This window comes from Lagopus muta, chromosome 4, assembly GCF_023343835.1.
Source record: "Lagopus muta isolate bLagMut1 chromosome 4, bLagMut1 primary, whole genome shotgun sequence".
Classification (NCBI taxonomy): domain Eukaryota; kingdom Metazoa; phylum Chordata; class Aves; order Galliformes; family Phasianidae; genus Lagopus; species Lagopus muta.
In genome coordinates this window covers 10,355,732-10,373,227 of record NC_064436.1, presented here as the reverse complement: position 1 = coordinate 10,373,227, position 17,496 = coordinate 10,355,732, and the positions used below count along the sequence as shown (strand labels likewise).

The window sequence follows — 17,496 nt, the reverse complement described above, 5'->3', positions numbered from 1 at the left end:
TTCCATAAACGTTCAGCAGGCACGGATGCATGTGCAGTTTTTTCCTTACGGGGGAGTTCAGTAGCATCCTTTTGGTTCATACGTCCTTCTGTATCAGACACCGTTCTGTCAGAGCGCCTCTCTACTGCCATCTGTTGCACAGCAACAACATGTAATGGCTCTACTGCCATACCACCAACATCTGTCTTTGATGCCATAATAAAATGGGAGGCACCACTTTTGGAGCAGCCTCATATTTAACAGATGTGTTTTCCATACCAGAACTGTTAATTTCATGAAATAGGAGCACCAAACCAGCATATCCTCAAAGTTTTCAGACTAAGAGCTGTAAGTTTGTTATACGAAGAAGAAACTAAATAAACATTTGAAGCGTTGTTAGCTTTATAAAATCTTACTTAGGCAACTTTTCTCAACAGCCACAGGCCTTTTTTATGATATTTGGATGATTGATCCCAAATAATTCCTTTTAGTGAGTTTTCTGGTGTGAGTGAAAGCTGTAGAGCAGTTTCTGCAGAAAATAGTTTGGCTGTTTGCAGAAGTAATGAACAAACAAAATGTCATACTGCCCTGTAGTGGAAATACAACTGTAACACATTGCTCTAGTTTCTAATGAAATACATTAGAGAACAGAAATGAAGTACTTTCATGTAAATATTTCCTTCAAAATGTTGCTTAATGCTTAATGCAAAAATGAGTGACTTGAAATGAAAGCCCTCCTCTTTTCTTTAGGTGAATGCAGAATATGTTAATGGTGTTGCAGAAAGTATTAAAACCAGGTAAGTCCTGTGCAGTGCAACATTCAGCAGCTGATAGGCAAGTTGTGAGCTTTTATAGGAAGAATTAGAGCATTTCAGCAGTAAATTATAGTACTACCATGCTGAAATGGAACTGCTAAGAAATGAGACAAAGGTGCAGTCTTAGTACGTGTATCATAAATTCAGAACACAAGGATATATATTAGTTTATCTTCCTTTTTATGTTCATAAATATGCTTTAAATAATCAAATGAGGTCTCAGCTCAAGTCTCTCGACAAATATTTACTTGAACCTAAGTCTTTTCTCTGTGAACATAATGATGCAATTGTAACCACTTGGGGCTACATGTATTCAGTCCCCCCTGACTTCATAGCCCTACAGTCCTGATGTTTATCATATTTTCTGGTGGTTTTGTTTCCTTGTTAGCCCCTATTTCATGAAGGCAGTGGATTTGGGGCAGCAATCAGATTATAACATGATGTGAAGCACTAGTAAATGATGGGTAACATGAGGTAGGTTTTCTTAGCCATGCAAAATCAACATTAGCATTAACAAAAGAAGGCTTGGATCTTAGTGCAGTTTTGCTTTGCATTCTTTCACATAGACATTTACAGCTGTGAAAATCCTTAGAGCAGCTTGAGAAAAACACTACTAGAAAGCAGTGCTGGCGTAGAAGAACGCATTCGTTGGTAGATTCATTTGGTCTGATGAAAGGGGCTTTCTAAGAAGCGGTGTAGCGTAGCTAACAGTCACAACACAGGTAAGGCTGAAAGCCCTGAACTGCAGTTACCTGAAAGAAAGCAAGAGATGATATATGCTTTTTCAGTGACTTGTAAGATGAAGAACAGAGCAGAGACCTAAACCTCCATGCCAGACCTACATAAAAGACAGTGTCATTTTGGTTGGGATGTAAAAGTAGATTGAGGAAGAGTAAGGAACATGGTAGTTCTTGCATAATTGCTGTAATTCTAGGTAGTTAATTTCGTTGTTAATTACTGCTACATTTTTATATGATTTTCAATTCAGTATTTTCTTTCATGTTTTCTGTTACTTGAAAGAGATACTGTACTGCATGTTCTAATGGTTGTCAAGGATCTCATCTTGGTTCCTAATGCCCCTACTTGGCAATATGTGTGATTATGTTCTTTGCTAGACTTGTGAATTTCACTTCTGGAGATGCAGGTGTAATTTTTGGGAACCACTCTGTGTGGTTACAGACAAAAATTTTTTTGAAAAATGGAGTCTCTCTAAACTTTTCTTCCTAGCTTCCCCAGAGAGGTGCAGTCTGGAGTCCTAGAGATTATTTCTCCTCCTGCTTCTTATTATCCTGATCTTTCCAACGTGAAGAAAACATTTGGGGATTCGGAGGACAGAGTAAGGTAAGACAGCTTCAATAAAACCTAAGTGCTCTTTTCTAAGAGTATGAAATGGAAAACTATTCAAGTCAGTGTTGTTTGAGGTGACATGGTTTTTGTATTTCAGAGCTAATGGACCTCAAGTGTACTCTTCCCCCCTCCTGTACCCCCTAAATTTATGTACTTATTTATTTATTTGAAACATTATAGAAGGAGTTCTTGTTGAGAGCTAATGCTGTACATGGGCTCCATAGTGACAGCTAGGGCTTCTCCTTTGTGTCCTGTCTCTGGGCATCCCGTGGGTTTTAAAGCTGATAATTCCAAGAGATGATAGGCTAGATAATCAAGTGATAAAGGAAAAACAAACAAGGGAGAGGATCTGAGAATGCACAAAGAAAAGCCCGTGTGACTCCTTTAATAACTAGTAACAATAAATGTGGGTTTAATTAATGACCTAAGTTGCGATGATGGACGTTTCTTAGTACTGTTAATGATTTAACTTCTGGGGATTTCGTTCAAATTCACTAAAGCTGGGATTATAACCTAACAAAATTGATCAACTGGAGGAAAATAATTTTCTTTTGACCAACAATAACTGTAATTTGTGCATAAAAGCAGTAGGGTGCCTAAGAGCTACTTAAACAAGAGGTGTGCAGTGCTTAGAGTTTAGAATTGATTGAACTCAACAAGTGTAAGGGATTTATAGATAAACCTTTTGTTTTCCAGAGCATAAGCATTCTTATGTACTTAAGTTTCAGGTATGATTAGTTTAGAATCAGGTACACTGGGAGTGCACTTTGGTGTTAATTGTTTTATGTACTGATACTTGGCATTGAATATTGAGTACCAGCTTCTTCCCTTGGTGAAATGAGATGCTGCACTTCACAGAGAAAAATCTGTGTTTGCATTTAAATCAGAAAATGTATTTTTTTTGTTTTTTCAGAATCAAAAAAAATTTTGCCTACCTGCTTCTCTATTCTCGATCAGTAAAAGCACTCAGTTTTATAATATTGTGAATGATCTTTAAATAATAACTGTGTATTGACCTCTACTGTTCATAATGTAGTGAGTAGGCTCCTTAAGTCATTTGAAATGAATCTACTGGTTTAACATCTAGAACGTTTATTTTCAGGATGACTTGATACAGATTTAAATGTTTTGCTTAGTTAACATCAACTTTTATGGGGAATTCAAATTATTTGCTGATCCACACCAATTGAAGGGAAATTTTTAGATCAAAAATACTACTTGATTTCTTCTTGTTCACTTATCAATGAGTTAGAATACTCAACCTTATGATTTTATTGCTCTAATGCTTTTACTATACAAGTAACTTTTGGAAATGACCCAAGAGGATTTTCAGAATGTACTGCTTATATTTAGGTGGAGAACGAAACAGAATTTGGATTATAGCTTTTTAATGCTGTATGCTCAACCTAAGGGAACATTTTATTTACAGGTATGTTCACATGATCATTAAGCAGCTACAATACATCTCTATTGATTATTAACTTTTGACTTCTTGTTTCCTAAGTCGTCAATAAAAATGTTGTTTCCTGTGTGTTTTTTGTGTTCTTCAGAAACATCTATATATTTCTGTGTTTGCATATGTATCTTGCAGCTACATATTTCATTATTTCATTAAGTCCCTTTGTACCTCCATGACATGTGATGATAAGGTATCTGAAGCATTAGGTAAAGAGAGTCAGAGTTGAGAGTATTTTCATTTGGTGCAGAGTAATGGTAATAAGTCCAGGTCATAGCCCAAATCATGAAGAACCGAAAGACCTTAGATGACTTTTCCAGATAAGGAAATATTGCGGTGTAGAGACACCAGTGACAAGGTTATGCAGCAGGTTTGTATGAATCCTTAATTCACCAGATGATTTAGTGTTAGATTGTAAGATCCCCATGCATTCATACGTTCCCCATGCATGCACTTAGGTTTAGCCATCATCCTGGATCTGCGTTCCACAGTGACAGAGCTGTAGAACACTGTTGTGACTTAGGCAGCTTTTGTAGAACCATGAGATGGAAAAAAAAGAACACAAACAACAGAAATAGTGGCAATTCTGAGAAGTGAGTTTTCAACCCAGAAAGTTCAGATGAAGACTTACTTGGTTTGATTGTAGTGAAATTATGCTGACGTTTTCTTAATAAGAACATTTTGAAGTAATGGTTTTCACTGTATTTCCTGGAATTTACCAGGGCCAGTTGAGACACTGAAATAATATCACAGCCAAGTTCATGGGATTTTAGCATAGCTAAAAATCAGGCGTCCAAATCCAGGACTAGTTGTGAGGAGATGTATTTGTTCTTTGTGTTCCTGTAGGCTGAGTTCATTCTGAAACATCTTACATATGAAAGCATTTTTGCAGCAATTGTAGGGAAGTGTTTTCTATCAACATTTGCGTGAGCAAACATAAAACATTAGAACAATTAGAATCCCTAGTTAAAATCTGTTATAAACTTGGGACTCAGTTAATTGAATTATTGCTAAAGTGTTAGTCTGTTTGTTTTGCTTCATAAGGTTTTCCTCAGGGAGACTGGGGAGCTGCATTGTGTCTTTACATACGACATACAGAGATATGTAGGCTGTTGTCTAGCCTCCTATTTTGTAGAGCTTTAAGTTGAGTAACTTTGATAAAAGTGTATTTTTATCTGACATTTTCTTCATACTAAAAACCCAGGATTTTAATAAATTAACTATTTCTGTACAAAATGAGAGTGAGATTTTTCAGCGTAGCAATCTTCAGATTTGCTGAACAGTGATTCAAACAGAAAAATACAGTAGTATAATTTAGAAAGGAAGATGCATTCCTGTCAGATGCCTGCACTGCCCTTATACGCTACAGCTCTTGTTGCTTCTTAATTCTACCTTCTCTTAGGCAGCTCTTTGATGGCAACTGGGCAAAATGAACTAGATGATTTTTATCTCCAACTTCCTGATCAAGCTCTGTATTGCCACTTTATAGCTTCCTTTTGCAGATAAGAGCATGTGAAGAACAAGTGGCTGTAAGCTGAAACCAGAAAAGTCTGAAGTAGAATGTAGATGCAGTCTATTAAAGGTAATTGGGTAGAAAGTAATTCTTTACAGAATTACTGTAAAGAATAACAGATACTGAAATCCCTACGCAATGGCAAACGCTCTTCAAGAAGTTATGCTTAGTGGAAAACAAATCATGGGCTCAGTTAAATTACAGTTAATTTACTTTGTTTAGCATGTGCTACATAGGAGATCAAGTTATATTGTCTAATGATCCCTGTCAACTGTCAGCTCTGGAAGAGGCCGTTTCAGACCTCTCCCTAGTCAAAGCTACATTCACAACCACTTTGCATTCCAGCCTCTATATTTTTATTCTGTATGTTTTCTTCTGGTGTTTCTCAGTAAGGAGGTTTTTGTGAGATATGAAGGTATTTTTGAGATACTTTTCTCTGCCTTTTACTTATTTGTGTTCACTCAATTTGTCTTTGAGGATTCTCTGAAACTCTCTTTGATTCCCTGCTCTCCTCCCTTTACATTTAGTGTTAGTGGTGGTTTGGGTTTGGTTGGTTTGGTTTTTTTTTTTGTGTTTTCTCTTCCATATTACTGTCTCCTTAACTCCACCTCAGATCTTGTTATTAACTGTTAACTTTGACCTCAGTTCTTCTGTATTTTTGTAACTTACCATCAGCATAAGCTGGCAGGATCAAAGCAGATCTCTTCATCTTGTCTTTCAATTTTGTTCTACTTCCTCCTTTTTGCACTGTTGGTGACCCATTTCTCCTTCCCCAGCCTTACACTTGTATACTTCTAATGACCAAATTCAGCTTAAAGCTGTGGACCTGCTCCCTTAGGCTTCTGTTGCTGCGTTTTTTGAATGTGCAAAACCAGCAGGAAACCATTTATTCCCCATAGCATTCATTTTCTACCAATTTAGCTCCGTTAACCAGATTCGAATGCTATCAGACGAACACCAGAAGCAATAAAGTACGGCAGTTAGACCAAATGAATTGTATCGATGTGCTGCACTCCAACAATATTTTCCTGAAGGCTTCGACTTCTCTTCCCGTGTTTTTCTCATTCATACCACATTCAACTCCTGATTTACTTTCTCCTAAATTATTTTTTACATTCCTTTATTTTTTTTTGCATCTAAACTCTTTGTTCAGAGTCATTATCTGCAGATTTAGTAACCGGCACAGCTTCTATTTTTCAGATCTCCCATTCTTTTCTGAACACAGTGCAAAAGCTGCCAAGTCTTTTCCCATTTCCTTGATGGGTACCATTTTCCTTTTTTGTCTGTCCTTTACAGAATCACAGAATCACCCGGGTTGGAAGGGACCCCAAGGATCATGTAGTTCCAACCCCTCTGCCTGGCAGGGCCACCAAACATACACATTCAGATCAGGTTGCCCAGGACCCCGTCCAACCTGGCCTTAAACACGTCCAAGGACGGGGCATCCACAACCTCCCTGGGCAGCCCGTTCCAGGGCCTAACCACTCTCCTAGTAAAGAACTTCCCCCTAACATCTAACCTAAATCTTCCCTCCTTCAACTTAAAACCATTTCCCCTAGTCCTGCTGTTGTCAGCCCTTTTGAAGAGTTTACTCCCCTCCTGGGTGTAGGTTCCCTTCAGGTATTGATAGGCTGCAATGAGGTCACCCCGCAGCCTTCTCTTCTCCAGGCTGAACAAGCCCAACTCCCTCAGCCTGTCCTCATAGGGGAGGTGCTCCAGCCCCCTGATCATCTTAGTCGCCCTCCTCTGGACCCTTTCCAAAATCTCTATGTCAATGTCTTGTCTTGTCTATGTCTTTAGTTGGCTTTGCTGCTGTGTTTGGTTTCAGCCCTCACAATGTGTTGAAAGTTCTCCGTATTTCTGCTGTTTTACTGCATGTTCCTTCTTCCTTGATGAAGAATGTACTCCCTGAAATGTGTTGCACTAGCATGTCAATAAGTGTCCCCACTTCTCCCTCACCTTTTAGATATAACAGAGTCTTCCTGGGCTAATCTGTCAAGCTGCAGGCCATCTGCTTTAAAAGCTTTTCTTCCCAAACAGTTTACTTACGCTGCTTGTACAACTTTGATACAAACTCTCTGTTGTTTTCCTTAACCTCTATCTTTTTTGTGTTACGGTTGTTTGGTTTTTTTTTTTTCCTAAGTGAAAGAGAAGCATTCATGGGAAGTATTTAATGAATGATACCAAAACAGTGATATGTGGAAGCAAAACAGCAATCCACTGCAGTATGGCACAGCTTTGCTACAGCCTGTGCAGCAGCCAGTCATCGTGTGCTTATCACTCACGTGGGGCAACTACACCACCGCCTCTGCAAGCAATAAAACCATCAATTGGCTTTGTTCTTTTTGTTTCTCCCAGCTGGAGGATGATATTGTAGCCAAACCTGATTACATTCGAAGCATAGAAAACTTCGCTGCTGAACAGTCCCAAGAGTGGATGGTTCTTGAGTTCTCCCAGCTTGGATTTATTGGTAAGTATTAAGGCCTCAGCAGTTGTCAGTTTGTTCAAGCAGATGTCATTCAGAATTACGTTTCTTATATGGCAGGACTTGTATATCAGAACTTAACTGTCTCTTCAGGAAAGCTTCCACTGGAAGCCTTTTACTTTCTGTGCTCATTGCCTCTGTCTTTCTAATGCAGCACAGAGTCTAGTTGTTGGGTTCCTGTAAGAAGCAGTTTGTTCTGTATCAGGGCACTGTGTGCTCCTTCAGCTTTCTTTTCACAAATGGAATTTGCAGTCTGTAAAACATCTATTTTCTTTCCTTTGTGGAGCAGAACATGCAGCCCATATTGTGGTAAAGTTTTTTTTTTTCTTTTTTGTTTTTGTGTTTTTATAATAGTAAGTTCCCTTTTACATTTTTTTTTCTTAGGTTACAACACGATTTACTTGTGATAACACCTGTAAGTGTTAGGTCAAACAAGGAAATCTAACAAAATCTGCTAATAAAAGCAGCAAGAATACTAAATGAATATTGATAGAGTTTTAAAGGCTTTTATTGAGGTCTTAACCTAAATACAGTCAGTATATAATTGCCATTGAAATCGTATGCCTAACGATTTGAGAGGTTGCTCAGACTTTTTCATCTGAAACACGGATAGAAACGGCTGGCAGATTTATGTTGGAACCAGGATATAACTGCATGCTTGTCTACTCACCTGGTTGACTGTGTGAGAATGTCTTCATGCATGGGATGGAGTTAAGTTCCAAAGCAGAAGCCTATGTAAAACTCCCATTAAACATCAGGATTGTGTCTGTGTGTTGAAGGCCGTGGGTACTCCAGATCATGAAGCTGTTGAATGCTTACTGTGCAGCAATAAAAATACTGAAATAACCAACTTGTCTTGCTTTCAGGAAAATTGTTTAAATCAGAAGACTTGCCGCTTATAGTAGAGTTTTTTCTGATGTTCTATAAAGATAAGCCCATAGACTGGCTTCTGGACCACCTGCTCTGGGTCAAAGTGTGCAATCCAGAAAAGGATGCAGTAAGTATGTCTATGTGTTTATGAACAGAAGTAATACTCAGTCTCTGTCACGACACTATTTAGCTTCCAGAAGCAGCATGAAAACCTCTCAGTACAAGAGCTGATACAGGTCTGCATAGTATGGCGCTGTGCTGGAGCCCACTAGGGCGTAGGAAGAGGATGACTTATAGAAATTTAGATTTTCATGTCAGAGTTGTTTGACATCTGTCAGGTCAGAATATGGCCAGTGCAAACTCCTATCTGCTGCAGCTGCTCACTTAGACAACCCTGCAACATCAAAGGCGGTTTTGAATACGTGACATTGAATACAGGACTGTCATTTCTCATAACTTTCCAATGACATCACTTCTGATGTTTTCACAAGTCAGGGCAGCATACAATCTTAAAAATGCAGTTCTGAATTTTGCATAGAATTTCCTTTCTCTCCAGCAGCAGAGCATAAGTGTTTTACTTGAAATTTTTAATTGCCTGGGAAAAAACTTGATTCTTTGCCTGAAAACGAGACCAAACAGAGGGAAATGCGTAGACTGAAAGGATGATATTATACTGTTCACTGAAAATGAAAGAAACAGTTGTGTTGGTTGAATTGCAAAGGATAGCACTTATAGCATGACAGGTGAATTTGATGATATGTTAAGTATGATGTCCTTCTGCATTCTTTGACTGGCCTTTGGTGCTGATCGCTACTCACACTTCTCCTGTACAACAATACTATGCCATGTAGAAATGACTGGAAATTCTCCCATTATATTTTTAAGGTTCAAGATTGGTTTGATTAGTGTAGTCAGTCCCCACATGACGTCTTTGCACACATGTTATTTTTGTATTGATAAGGAAGAAGAGACAGATGGGAGTTGTGCAGAACAGGAGCCTAAGGAGAGCTGAACAACAGGCTTTCAGTTTTACTGTATAGCAGAGGTAACTTAGGGACAGCAGAAGGTACCTGATTTTACACTTCAGCAATGCCACTGAGGAGTCTCTATTCCCAGTTTGTGCAGATAGGATTAAGCTTTGAAATCCTACTCTAGAGTCAGTCTAGATCCTTAAGTGCCTCTAATTTAGGCTCTTGCTTAAACTCTGATAAGAGTGAAAAAAGACATCGTTATGTTAATACCACCCATTCCAGATGTGTCTCACGTGTACCGACCTCAACTCCTACTAATTAAACATTTTGCTTTTGTTTCTGAAATGACTCTTCTCCCTTATACTGTGTATAAATCATATGTGAAACAATGCGATGTTCCTGAAAGGCAGGCAGCGTGAGCCTGTCCTGGCCAAACCAAATCAGAGAAGCTGTCTTTGAATTTCTAGTGAACTTTGTTATGGCGATTTCAATTCCAGTTGCTGTGCATAGCAAAAAAATAAAAATGTGGAGTCAAGTTAGTCTTGTGCTGCCCCTGCAAAGGAATGACCAGTGATGGAACGAAGCTAGAAATGAGCTAGGACTACTCACGTGCATACAGAAAATGGAGGCTGGGAGAATGAGAGGGATCCCAGCTGCTGTTCCTCCTGTGTAAATACAATTGATCTGAAAGTGATTTGAAAGCTGGAGTTTCCTATAGATGAAGAAAAGGCAAGATGACAGAAATCCTCACACTTTCCCACTCTGGAGCAGCTGAGAGTGGTTGCTACTTGATCACACTGTTCCTCGTGGGAGGGTCAGCATGTACTGTGTTCTTACACTGTCTTGCTGAACGTCTGCTGTGGGCACACATAAAATACTTGGTTCTGTTAAGAGCCTTCCAGGTGTTGGTTTGTTTTTTTTTTTCCTTTTTACTTTTAATTAGTACTTTTTTAAGAACCAGAAATCCCCTGTGTGTTTTATTGTTTAAGCCAGTTGAGTGAGGATTATAATGTCTAGCATTGATGTAATTCATGCCACGTGTTTTCTTTTATAGAATTGAAAGCACGTTATTGAAGAGGTAAACACGTTATCCTCTCACATCTAAGTATGTAAAGACTGTGATGTAGAGGGGTTAAATGATCTTCTGAACTCATGCAATTATTTTGAGGCAGAACTGAGAGTCTTGGGGACACTAATTCTAACTCTTTGCACTGTTCCTTCTCATTATGCTTTATTAATTATTGTAAGGTGTATGTTTCATTGTATCTAACCGTGATGCTTTGTGAATAGAGTGCAGCAATTTCATTTAAACAAATGATGAGCTGTCAGTCGAAAAGCAGGAAACCCAGAAACTGGTACCAGTTATGGTTATTTAATTCCCTGGTATATGTCATGTCACAAAGTGTGTCTACACTGGAAAACAAGGATACAAATACAGTATCTAGGGGCTTTAAGTAGTTCTAGGATAAACAATAGATATGTGACATAGACTTTAGTACAGTATATTATAATAGTCTCATACATAGCAGAAAGAGCCAAACAGAAATGTAAGCAGAGTCTATCTCAAGAGGATTGGTTTTGGTCAAAGCAGAATCATATGGCAAGGCCAGGAGTTGAAAGAAAATTTGCCAGAAGCAGTTACAAAAATCCACCAGTTTTCGATCTGAAGTGTATTTTACACTTGAGGTGTGATTGATGATATACAGGGCACAAATCCCTGAATTAATAGTGGTTGAGCCTGCAAATCTACATTGCTCCACAAGTGGAATTATGATGAGCTTAAGTCTGGAAAGTGTATTTGAGATAAAATGTCTAGTAATCTAAGGATTACTCATGTATATGTAGGTAAAAAAAGACCTGAACCCATACACTGAGCTACGTAATGAAATTGCCCTATGGAAGTTAGCTAGCATCTCCTTTATTTAAATAAAATGTCACCCTCTTTTATTTTTTTTTTTCCAGGCACACTGTGAAAAGGAAAAGGCAAAGTTACGTATCCGTGCTAAGCCATCTCTCTTCCAGCATATGGGATTTCATTCATCACTGTCTGGGAAGATACAAAATTTGAAAGTAAGCATAAGAAATGATTGCCATAGTTGCAAGTTATATGCTTATGTTTTGGTTTGTTTCTCAGTTTGGTATCGAGATTGCACCTTCAGCATTAGGTGGCACCTCCATATCCTAGAAATGCTAGCTTACAGTTCTGGGGGAGAATATTGTTCTGGCATCTGAATTGCAGATGGGGCATACTGCTTCTGCACAAACAGTCTTGGTCTCTGGTCTAAATACCTGCATCAGTCAGAGCAGCCTGATGTGTAGAAACCCTCTTTGCAGCACAAGTTTTCATATACTGTACAAACATAAATGGTTATGGTGGTCTGTTTTGGCTTAATAGTCAACATTACCAATACAAAGGATTATTGATAAGAGAAGTATACTGGTAGGATAAAGGCATGATTCTATTGATTGCAGTAGATTTGTATGGAGAGTTTGGAGCGCAAACAAGTATATCTGCCAGGTATTTGATAAGGATGAGCAGCGAAGCACCAGATTGTGGGTGCCATTCTGTTAGTGCCATTTAGACTGCTCACAAGATCAGTGTTAGATCAGACTAAATGTTTAGGTAGCCTCTGCTATTGAATGTTCTGGTAGAAGGCATAGTAGATAACTACAAAATAGCCTACGCTGGAGAAGTTTCTTTTACTGATCCGTTTACAAAATAACATTGAATCACAGTGATAACACTGAAATGAATGTTCTTTTTCTATCACAAAAAAAGATTGTATATTTTTAAAGTAAGTGTTTTCTGGAATAGCTACCCGTGGTAATTCAAGAACTCATTCAAGAACTTGGAGCACTGTTTTCATCATACTTTTAGGGGTGAAATTACATTTCTTATATCCAACAGGATAAAGACTTTGGCAAAAGTGTGCTACATAAAGCACATAATAATCCGCCTGCAAAACTGGCTACGAGTCTAAGAATATACCAGCAATATACCTTGGAAAATGTTTATGAAGGAAAAGGCTATTTTTGGGCTTCATCTCCAATGGCTGGGGACTATATCAGCTTCACCTTTCTGAAGCCACTAAAAGTAGAAAAGTGAGTATTACGTGGTATGGATTATGACAGACTGCATATATACCTGGGTTCAGTTTGGGTACTGAGTCCGTTCAAAATCACCAGAGTTCAACTGTTTGCACAAAGCATAGCCTGATCACTGAGGATTTAAAACTTGAGGATTTGAAATCCAGGATTGGTTTCGTTGGCTGTACTGAATACATCTGTACTGCCTATAAAAACACTTTGGTCACAGCCAGACATGTAACTTAAGACGTCTCTATGAATAACCAAGTTTCACCTTAAATGTTTTTTTCTCATTCAGAGAGATCCTCCCACCCCAATATGCAGATCCTTGTTTTAGGCTTTGGCGGTGCTTTTGCTCCTTAACAAGTGTTGTGGATTATTTAGAGCACCTGAACTGATCTGTGTCAATAAAGAGGGGGGTTCTCTTGGCATTTAGCATATGCAGTTCTGAGATGTTTCGTGTCCCTGTATTCCAGAAGCCCCAACTTACCTAGGCCTTGGGATGATAGGAATGAATTCAAGGACAGAACTTCCTTAGCTATTTAAACGTGGAAAAATGAATCGACTCAGACTTTGAGCACTGAAAAAAGGGAATGCTTGTATTCCCTCTTTCCCAGAGAAAGATGGTTTTAATGCTTGTTTTGTTTAAAATGAAAATATCTTAGTATGGTTTGGTGACACATGAGAAAGTTTCAATGCCTGTTTCTGTTCTCTCTAGCCTACAACTAATTGAAGTGAAGGTATTTCAGAGGTTTCTTCAGAGAAGGAAAATATTATTTCTCTAGAACTTCTCTAACGTTTAAAGTTACTCCAAATAATACGCCTTTTTTTTTTAAAATCAGATACTTCTTTAGAAGTGGAAATATGGATTACCCTGGTGATATACTATATGACACTACTGTGGAAGTGTTGCCAGCTGATGTAAGTCTCTTACTTCCAACTGCAATATATAATACATGATTTCATTTTACGGATGATATTTGGCCTGTAGAATCGTGTTCTAGAAAGTGCTGCTGAGGTTTTATTCTTTTGTTTCTTATAGGAAGCTGTAAGGAAAGTACTGGTTGGCAACAGAAGTAAATTTAACTACACTGCAACCAAAGATGGATATTTAAAGATAGGTAAATAGTTCATTGCTGCTTTAAAAACAGACATTTTTTCTTCCATATGAAATGGTTTGCACTTGAGAATTTCATTAGCTCTGTAAGGAATGCAACTTTCCAGTGTAGAAACTCATAAGGGATAGGAGCCCCTTGTGCTATTGTGTGTTGTAGTATGAGATGTTGCACCTATTTTGTTTTGATTAATGAAGGGCCGTAGCTGCGGTGCCCAAAGGCAAGGCATCTATCACAGAACGACTGATGTCGGAAGGGCTCTATAGCAATCGTCAACAATGAGAACAACGCAGCCTCCGCAAGGTTTTTAATAGGATAAGTGTTTCTGGTTTGGATTTTGCAGCCTTAGCTAATGAAAAAGGAGTTGATATTGATTATGGTGAAGCATAACACATTGCATTTTGGCACACAAAGTTCCCCTTCAGAGCAGTGCTTGACTGAACTGCAGATTCACCAGGTATCTGCCAAGGCTTTTTGCCTACTGTTACCTGAACTGAAATGCCATTATGTGAATAAAAATGGTCCACTGGGAGACATGCTTTCCTTCCACTTTTCTTCTGTCTGTTCTGTCGCATAATTGCTGTTTTTTCCTAATGAACCATTTTCAGTTCATCATCACTTCTTGTTTGCTTTAATCTGTGTCTTACCCTCACCTCCCCTTGGTTGTTTCAATCTAATGAAAGATCCAAAACCAAATGCTGTCAATTCACAGTTCTACGTGCAGTTCACAGGATGTGAATATCACACATGGAACGAGTGTTTTTCATTTGTCTGTTTCATTTGCCAGTTTGACAAGGTTAGTTAAAAAGTGTAGAGCTGATGAAGGAGTGTATCAGAATTGATACGTTATTCCTTGCATCTCTCTCTAGAACAACTCCTCAGGAAAGCTCTTTCTTGTTATTTATAAGCATTGCCTTTCAGTGGCTATAGTTGGACCTTTTCCAAACATTTTCCCCTCACGTTCTACAGTTATTTCTTAATGTAGAACTTCCACATAAGTTCACTTAAAAGTGTGTTTTAGTCTAACAGGGACTTGTAATTATGCTTTATTTTTCATTTAGGGGCTTTTGAAAATGGAATTGCAGCAGGCAATATTGATCCATCAGTAGGAGAAATACTGGCTATTCGTTTATTAGTCCATTCTGATTCCCCTGTTTGGGCAATACTGAGTGAGGTATGTCTGTTAATGAAAGCTTTAGTAGATTGATTTCAATTTCTCTTACGGCATAGAGTTGATAGTCACTAGTTTTTATCTAATGTGGAGTTGGATTCTCTGTGAAAAAAGTGGAGAACTATATTAATTATTAAGTGGATGAGAATTTATTTCATAGAGAAAGTGCTGAAATGGAATAATTGACCATTATTTGCAGTGCTGTAATACAGCCAGTAGAATTTGGGTGATGACAAACCAGAGGATTCCACCATTTTGGATATTAATAATTACTGTATGCAAATATTTTCAGATGAACACGTGGTTGGTTTGTTGTTGTTTTTCCTGCAAGTTTCAACCAAATATCTGAATGTGTCTGAACCTATCAGTGGAACACAATCACTGACAGTTGCTATAGTCATACTTGGAAGTAAGAAAAAATACGCTTCAGAAATTATGGTCTATGGCTTTTGGATTTTTGTTGTTTTTTTCAGGTACTTATCAAGATGTCTGAAAACTGAGAACTGGAAAAAGTATACTGTTGACACGTTACTTGTCACAGGCTTGTTTTGAAGACTAATCTAACAGCAAAAAAAAACCTGAGAGGATACATAAAAATCCAGACCCAATACTGTGTATTGGCAGCGTGGAGATCATTGCTAACAACTTGTAAAAATTATTAAATCCTTATGTAACAAATATTAAAAGCTATGCAAAACCTCATTATGTTAGAAACTTCCATAAGATGCTGTTAAGCTGTTCTGTACAAAAATTGTCTCAGTTGGACAGCATTACATATCACTGTAAGCAATGGACATTGCAGGCAATCTCAGGGACAAAACAGGACAGTATATTTCTAGTTCACTAGAACTAAATATATCAACATTTGGGGGGAATATTAAGGACGTGGTTTGCAAGTGCATTAAGAACACTGGTCAGTTTTGAAGGGAAACTAGAACTGAAGGAAAAACTGTCAGTATTTCATGCAAGTACTTACAACACTTCACCAGAGAAAGGATTAACTTAGCAATATGGAAGTGGGTCTCAAACATACCACGTTTTAGCCTTAATGTAGCAAAAGGTATGTTTAGTTTTATTATTTTTAAATGGAAATCGCTTATTAGCTACCATTTGAATAACTTGAAAGTCAAAGAGGTATTGTACAGAGGCTTGTACAACTTTTCTGTGAATTGTGCATTGAATTAACTACAGGAAATAATTGGTGTAACACATGTAACTATATTTTTGTGGGAAGAATATCTATTTAAATAAAATTTTGTATCCTGCCATTTGATAATCAGTATGTCCTGATACTTCTATGCTGGTCACGAGCCAAAACTAGGCACAAACTTGAAAATAAATGGCAAACTGCAGTAGTCTCACTTGAGGTGTTTTTGGGAAACGACACCTTGAACGTCTATCTGTGATGTGCAGACTTCATTTATCACTTTTTTAGCACCTGAAGCTCTGAAAATAGTTTGGTAACTTACAATATTCTTTAAAGTACACATACACGTATTTGGCTCCACACATGTACGTATGTATTTTGTGGACCAGGTATTGCAGCCTTCACTAGGTTAAAAATGTAGTGCAGTTTAACAATTAATGCAGTAATTTCAAGTACTTAAGGGTACACAGAGGGAAACTTCATTAGCCAAAAACATTGACACTCAAAAGGGTTTGGTGACAACAGTGGTCAAACTACAGCCACTGCAATCACAGAACACACTTCCCATTACTTTAATGTAAATGAGCCTTGTAAATGTTCAGAAGTAAGCAATGAATTCCTACATACGCGCTGTTCAGTAAAATTTTGCTGAGTCCTATGCTTTCCTGTGCTTTATGGAGGAAGAGATTTCTTGCAGTGTCTGTGGAACCGTGGCTCAACTGTATGATGAAAGGAACCTCAGGAGAAGGACTCTGAATTTTCAGTGAAGGACTGAATTACAGAATGGCCAGGGTTGGAAAGGACCTCAAGGATCACGAAGCTCCAACCCCCTGCCACACGCAGGGCCACCAACCTCCCCATTTAAAACCAGACCAGGCTGCCCAGGGCCCCATCCCACCTGGCCTTGAACACCTCCAGGGATGGGGCATTCACAGCCTCTCTGGGCAGCCTGTTCCAGCACCTCAACACTCTCATAGTTAAGAGCTTCCCCCCATGACATCCAACCTAATGTTGGATAACCTAAACTGACTGATAAGTAAGTAGTGTATGTTATAGCACCAGTAAGTTTAAGGCAATGGAGTGTAATAGAAGTACAATTCTCCTCAAAATTAACTTTTTCTATTACTCTAAGCCACACATTTGTTGGCTCTCTGATCTGTTACACAAACTAAGATTCCCCTCTTTCAACTGTATTGTTTTTTACATAAATATTACTTATTCCAGATGAACTATTCACAGATGCCTTACAACAAGCAGTAGGATAATCCTGCAATAAGCAGAGCTCTTAAAATCTCCAGATGCTTCCAAAAGGATTTATGTGTACTTCAAGCTGCAAGGACAGTTTTCATCTTTTTTTTCAAGATGGATTGCACAAGAATATTCCTTGGGTATTTTTTTTAGCTAGAAGTGTCTAAAGACTGAAGCTTGTGTAGGAGTATGGTGCCATTTTTGAAAAGTACAGTAAAGAAGGATTTGAATTAAGGTTTAACAGAGCCTTTGGAACATTAGCTACTCCTTAATAAGAGAAGAAAGTACGTGG

At 38.2% G+C, this 17,496-nt stretch overlaps 1 protein-coding gene across 7 annotated transcripts in view; it reads left to right on the top strand.

Annotated features, from left to right (window-relative positions):
• Positions 1–16,765, top strand: part of MGAT4D (MGAT4 family member D) — a 42,916-nt gene extending 26,151 nt beyond the window's left edge. For 5 of the 7 annotated variants that reach the window (XM_048941075.1, XM_048941073.1, XM_048941074.1 and 2 more), the window contains 11 exons: positions 730–776; positions 2,022–2,135; positions 3,495–3,570; positions 7,469–7,580; positions 8,462–8,592; positions 11,399–11,506; positions 12,345–12,538; positions 13,366–13,444; positions 13,566–13,644; positions 14,700–14,812; positions 15,283–16,764. In XM_048941075.1, coding sequence (XP_048797032.1) covers positions 730–776; positions 2,022–2,135; positions 3,495–3,570; positions 7,469–7,580; positions 8,462–8,592; positions 11,399–11,506; positions 12,345–12,538; positions 13,366–13,444; positions 13,566–13,644; positions 14,700–14,812; positions 15,283–15,309 — 1,080 coding nt within the window. In that variant the 3' untranslated portion in view covers positions 15,310–16,764. Of the gene's footprint in view, positions 1–729; positions 777–2,021; positions 2,136–3,494; positions 3,571–7,468; positions 7,581–8,461; positions 8,593–11,398; positions 11,507–12,344; positions 12,539–13,365; positions 13,445–13,565; positions 13,645–14,699; positions 14,813–15,282 lie in introns of all 7 variants that reach the window. The other 2 variants (XM_048941071.1, XM_048941072.1) reach the window with 1 other exon arrangement.
• Positions 16,766–17,496: the final 731 nt, after the last annotated feature.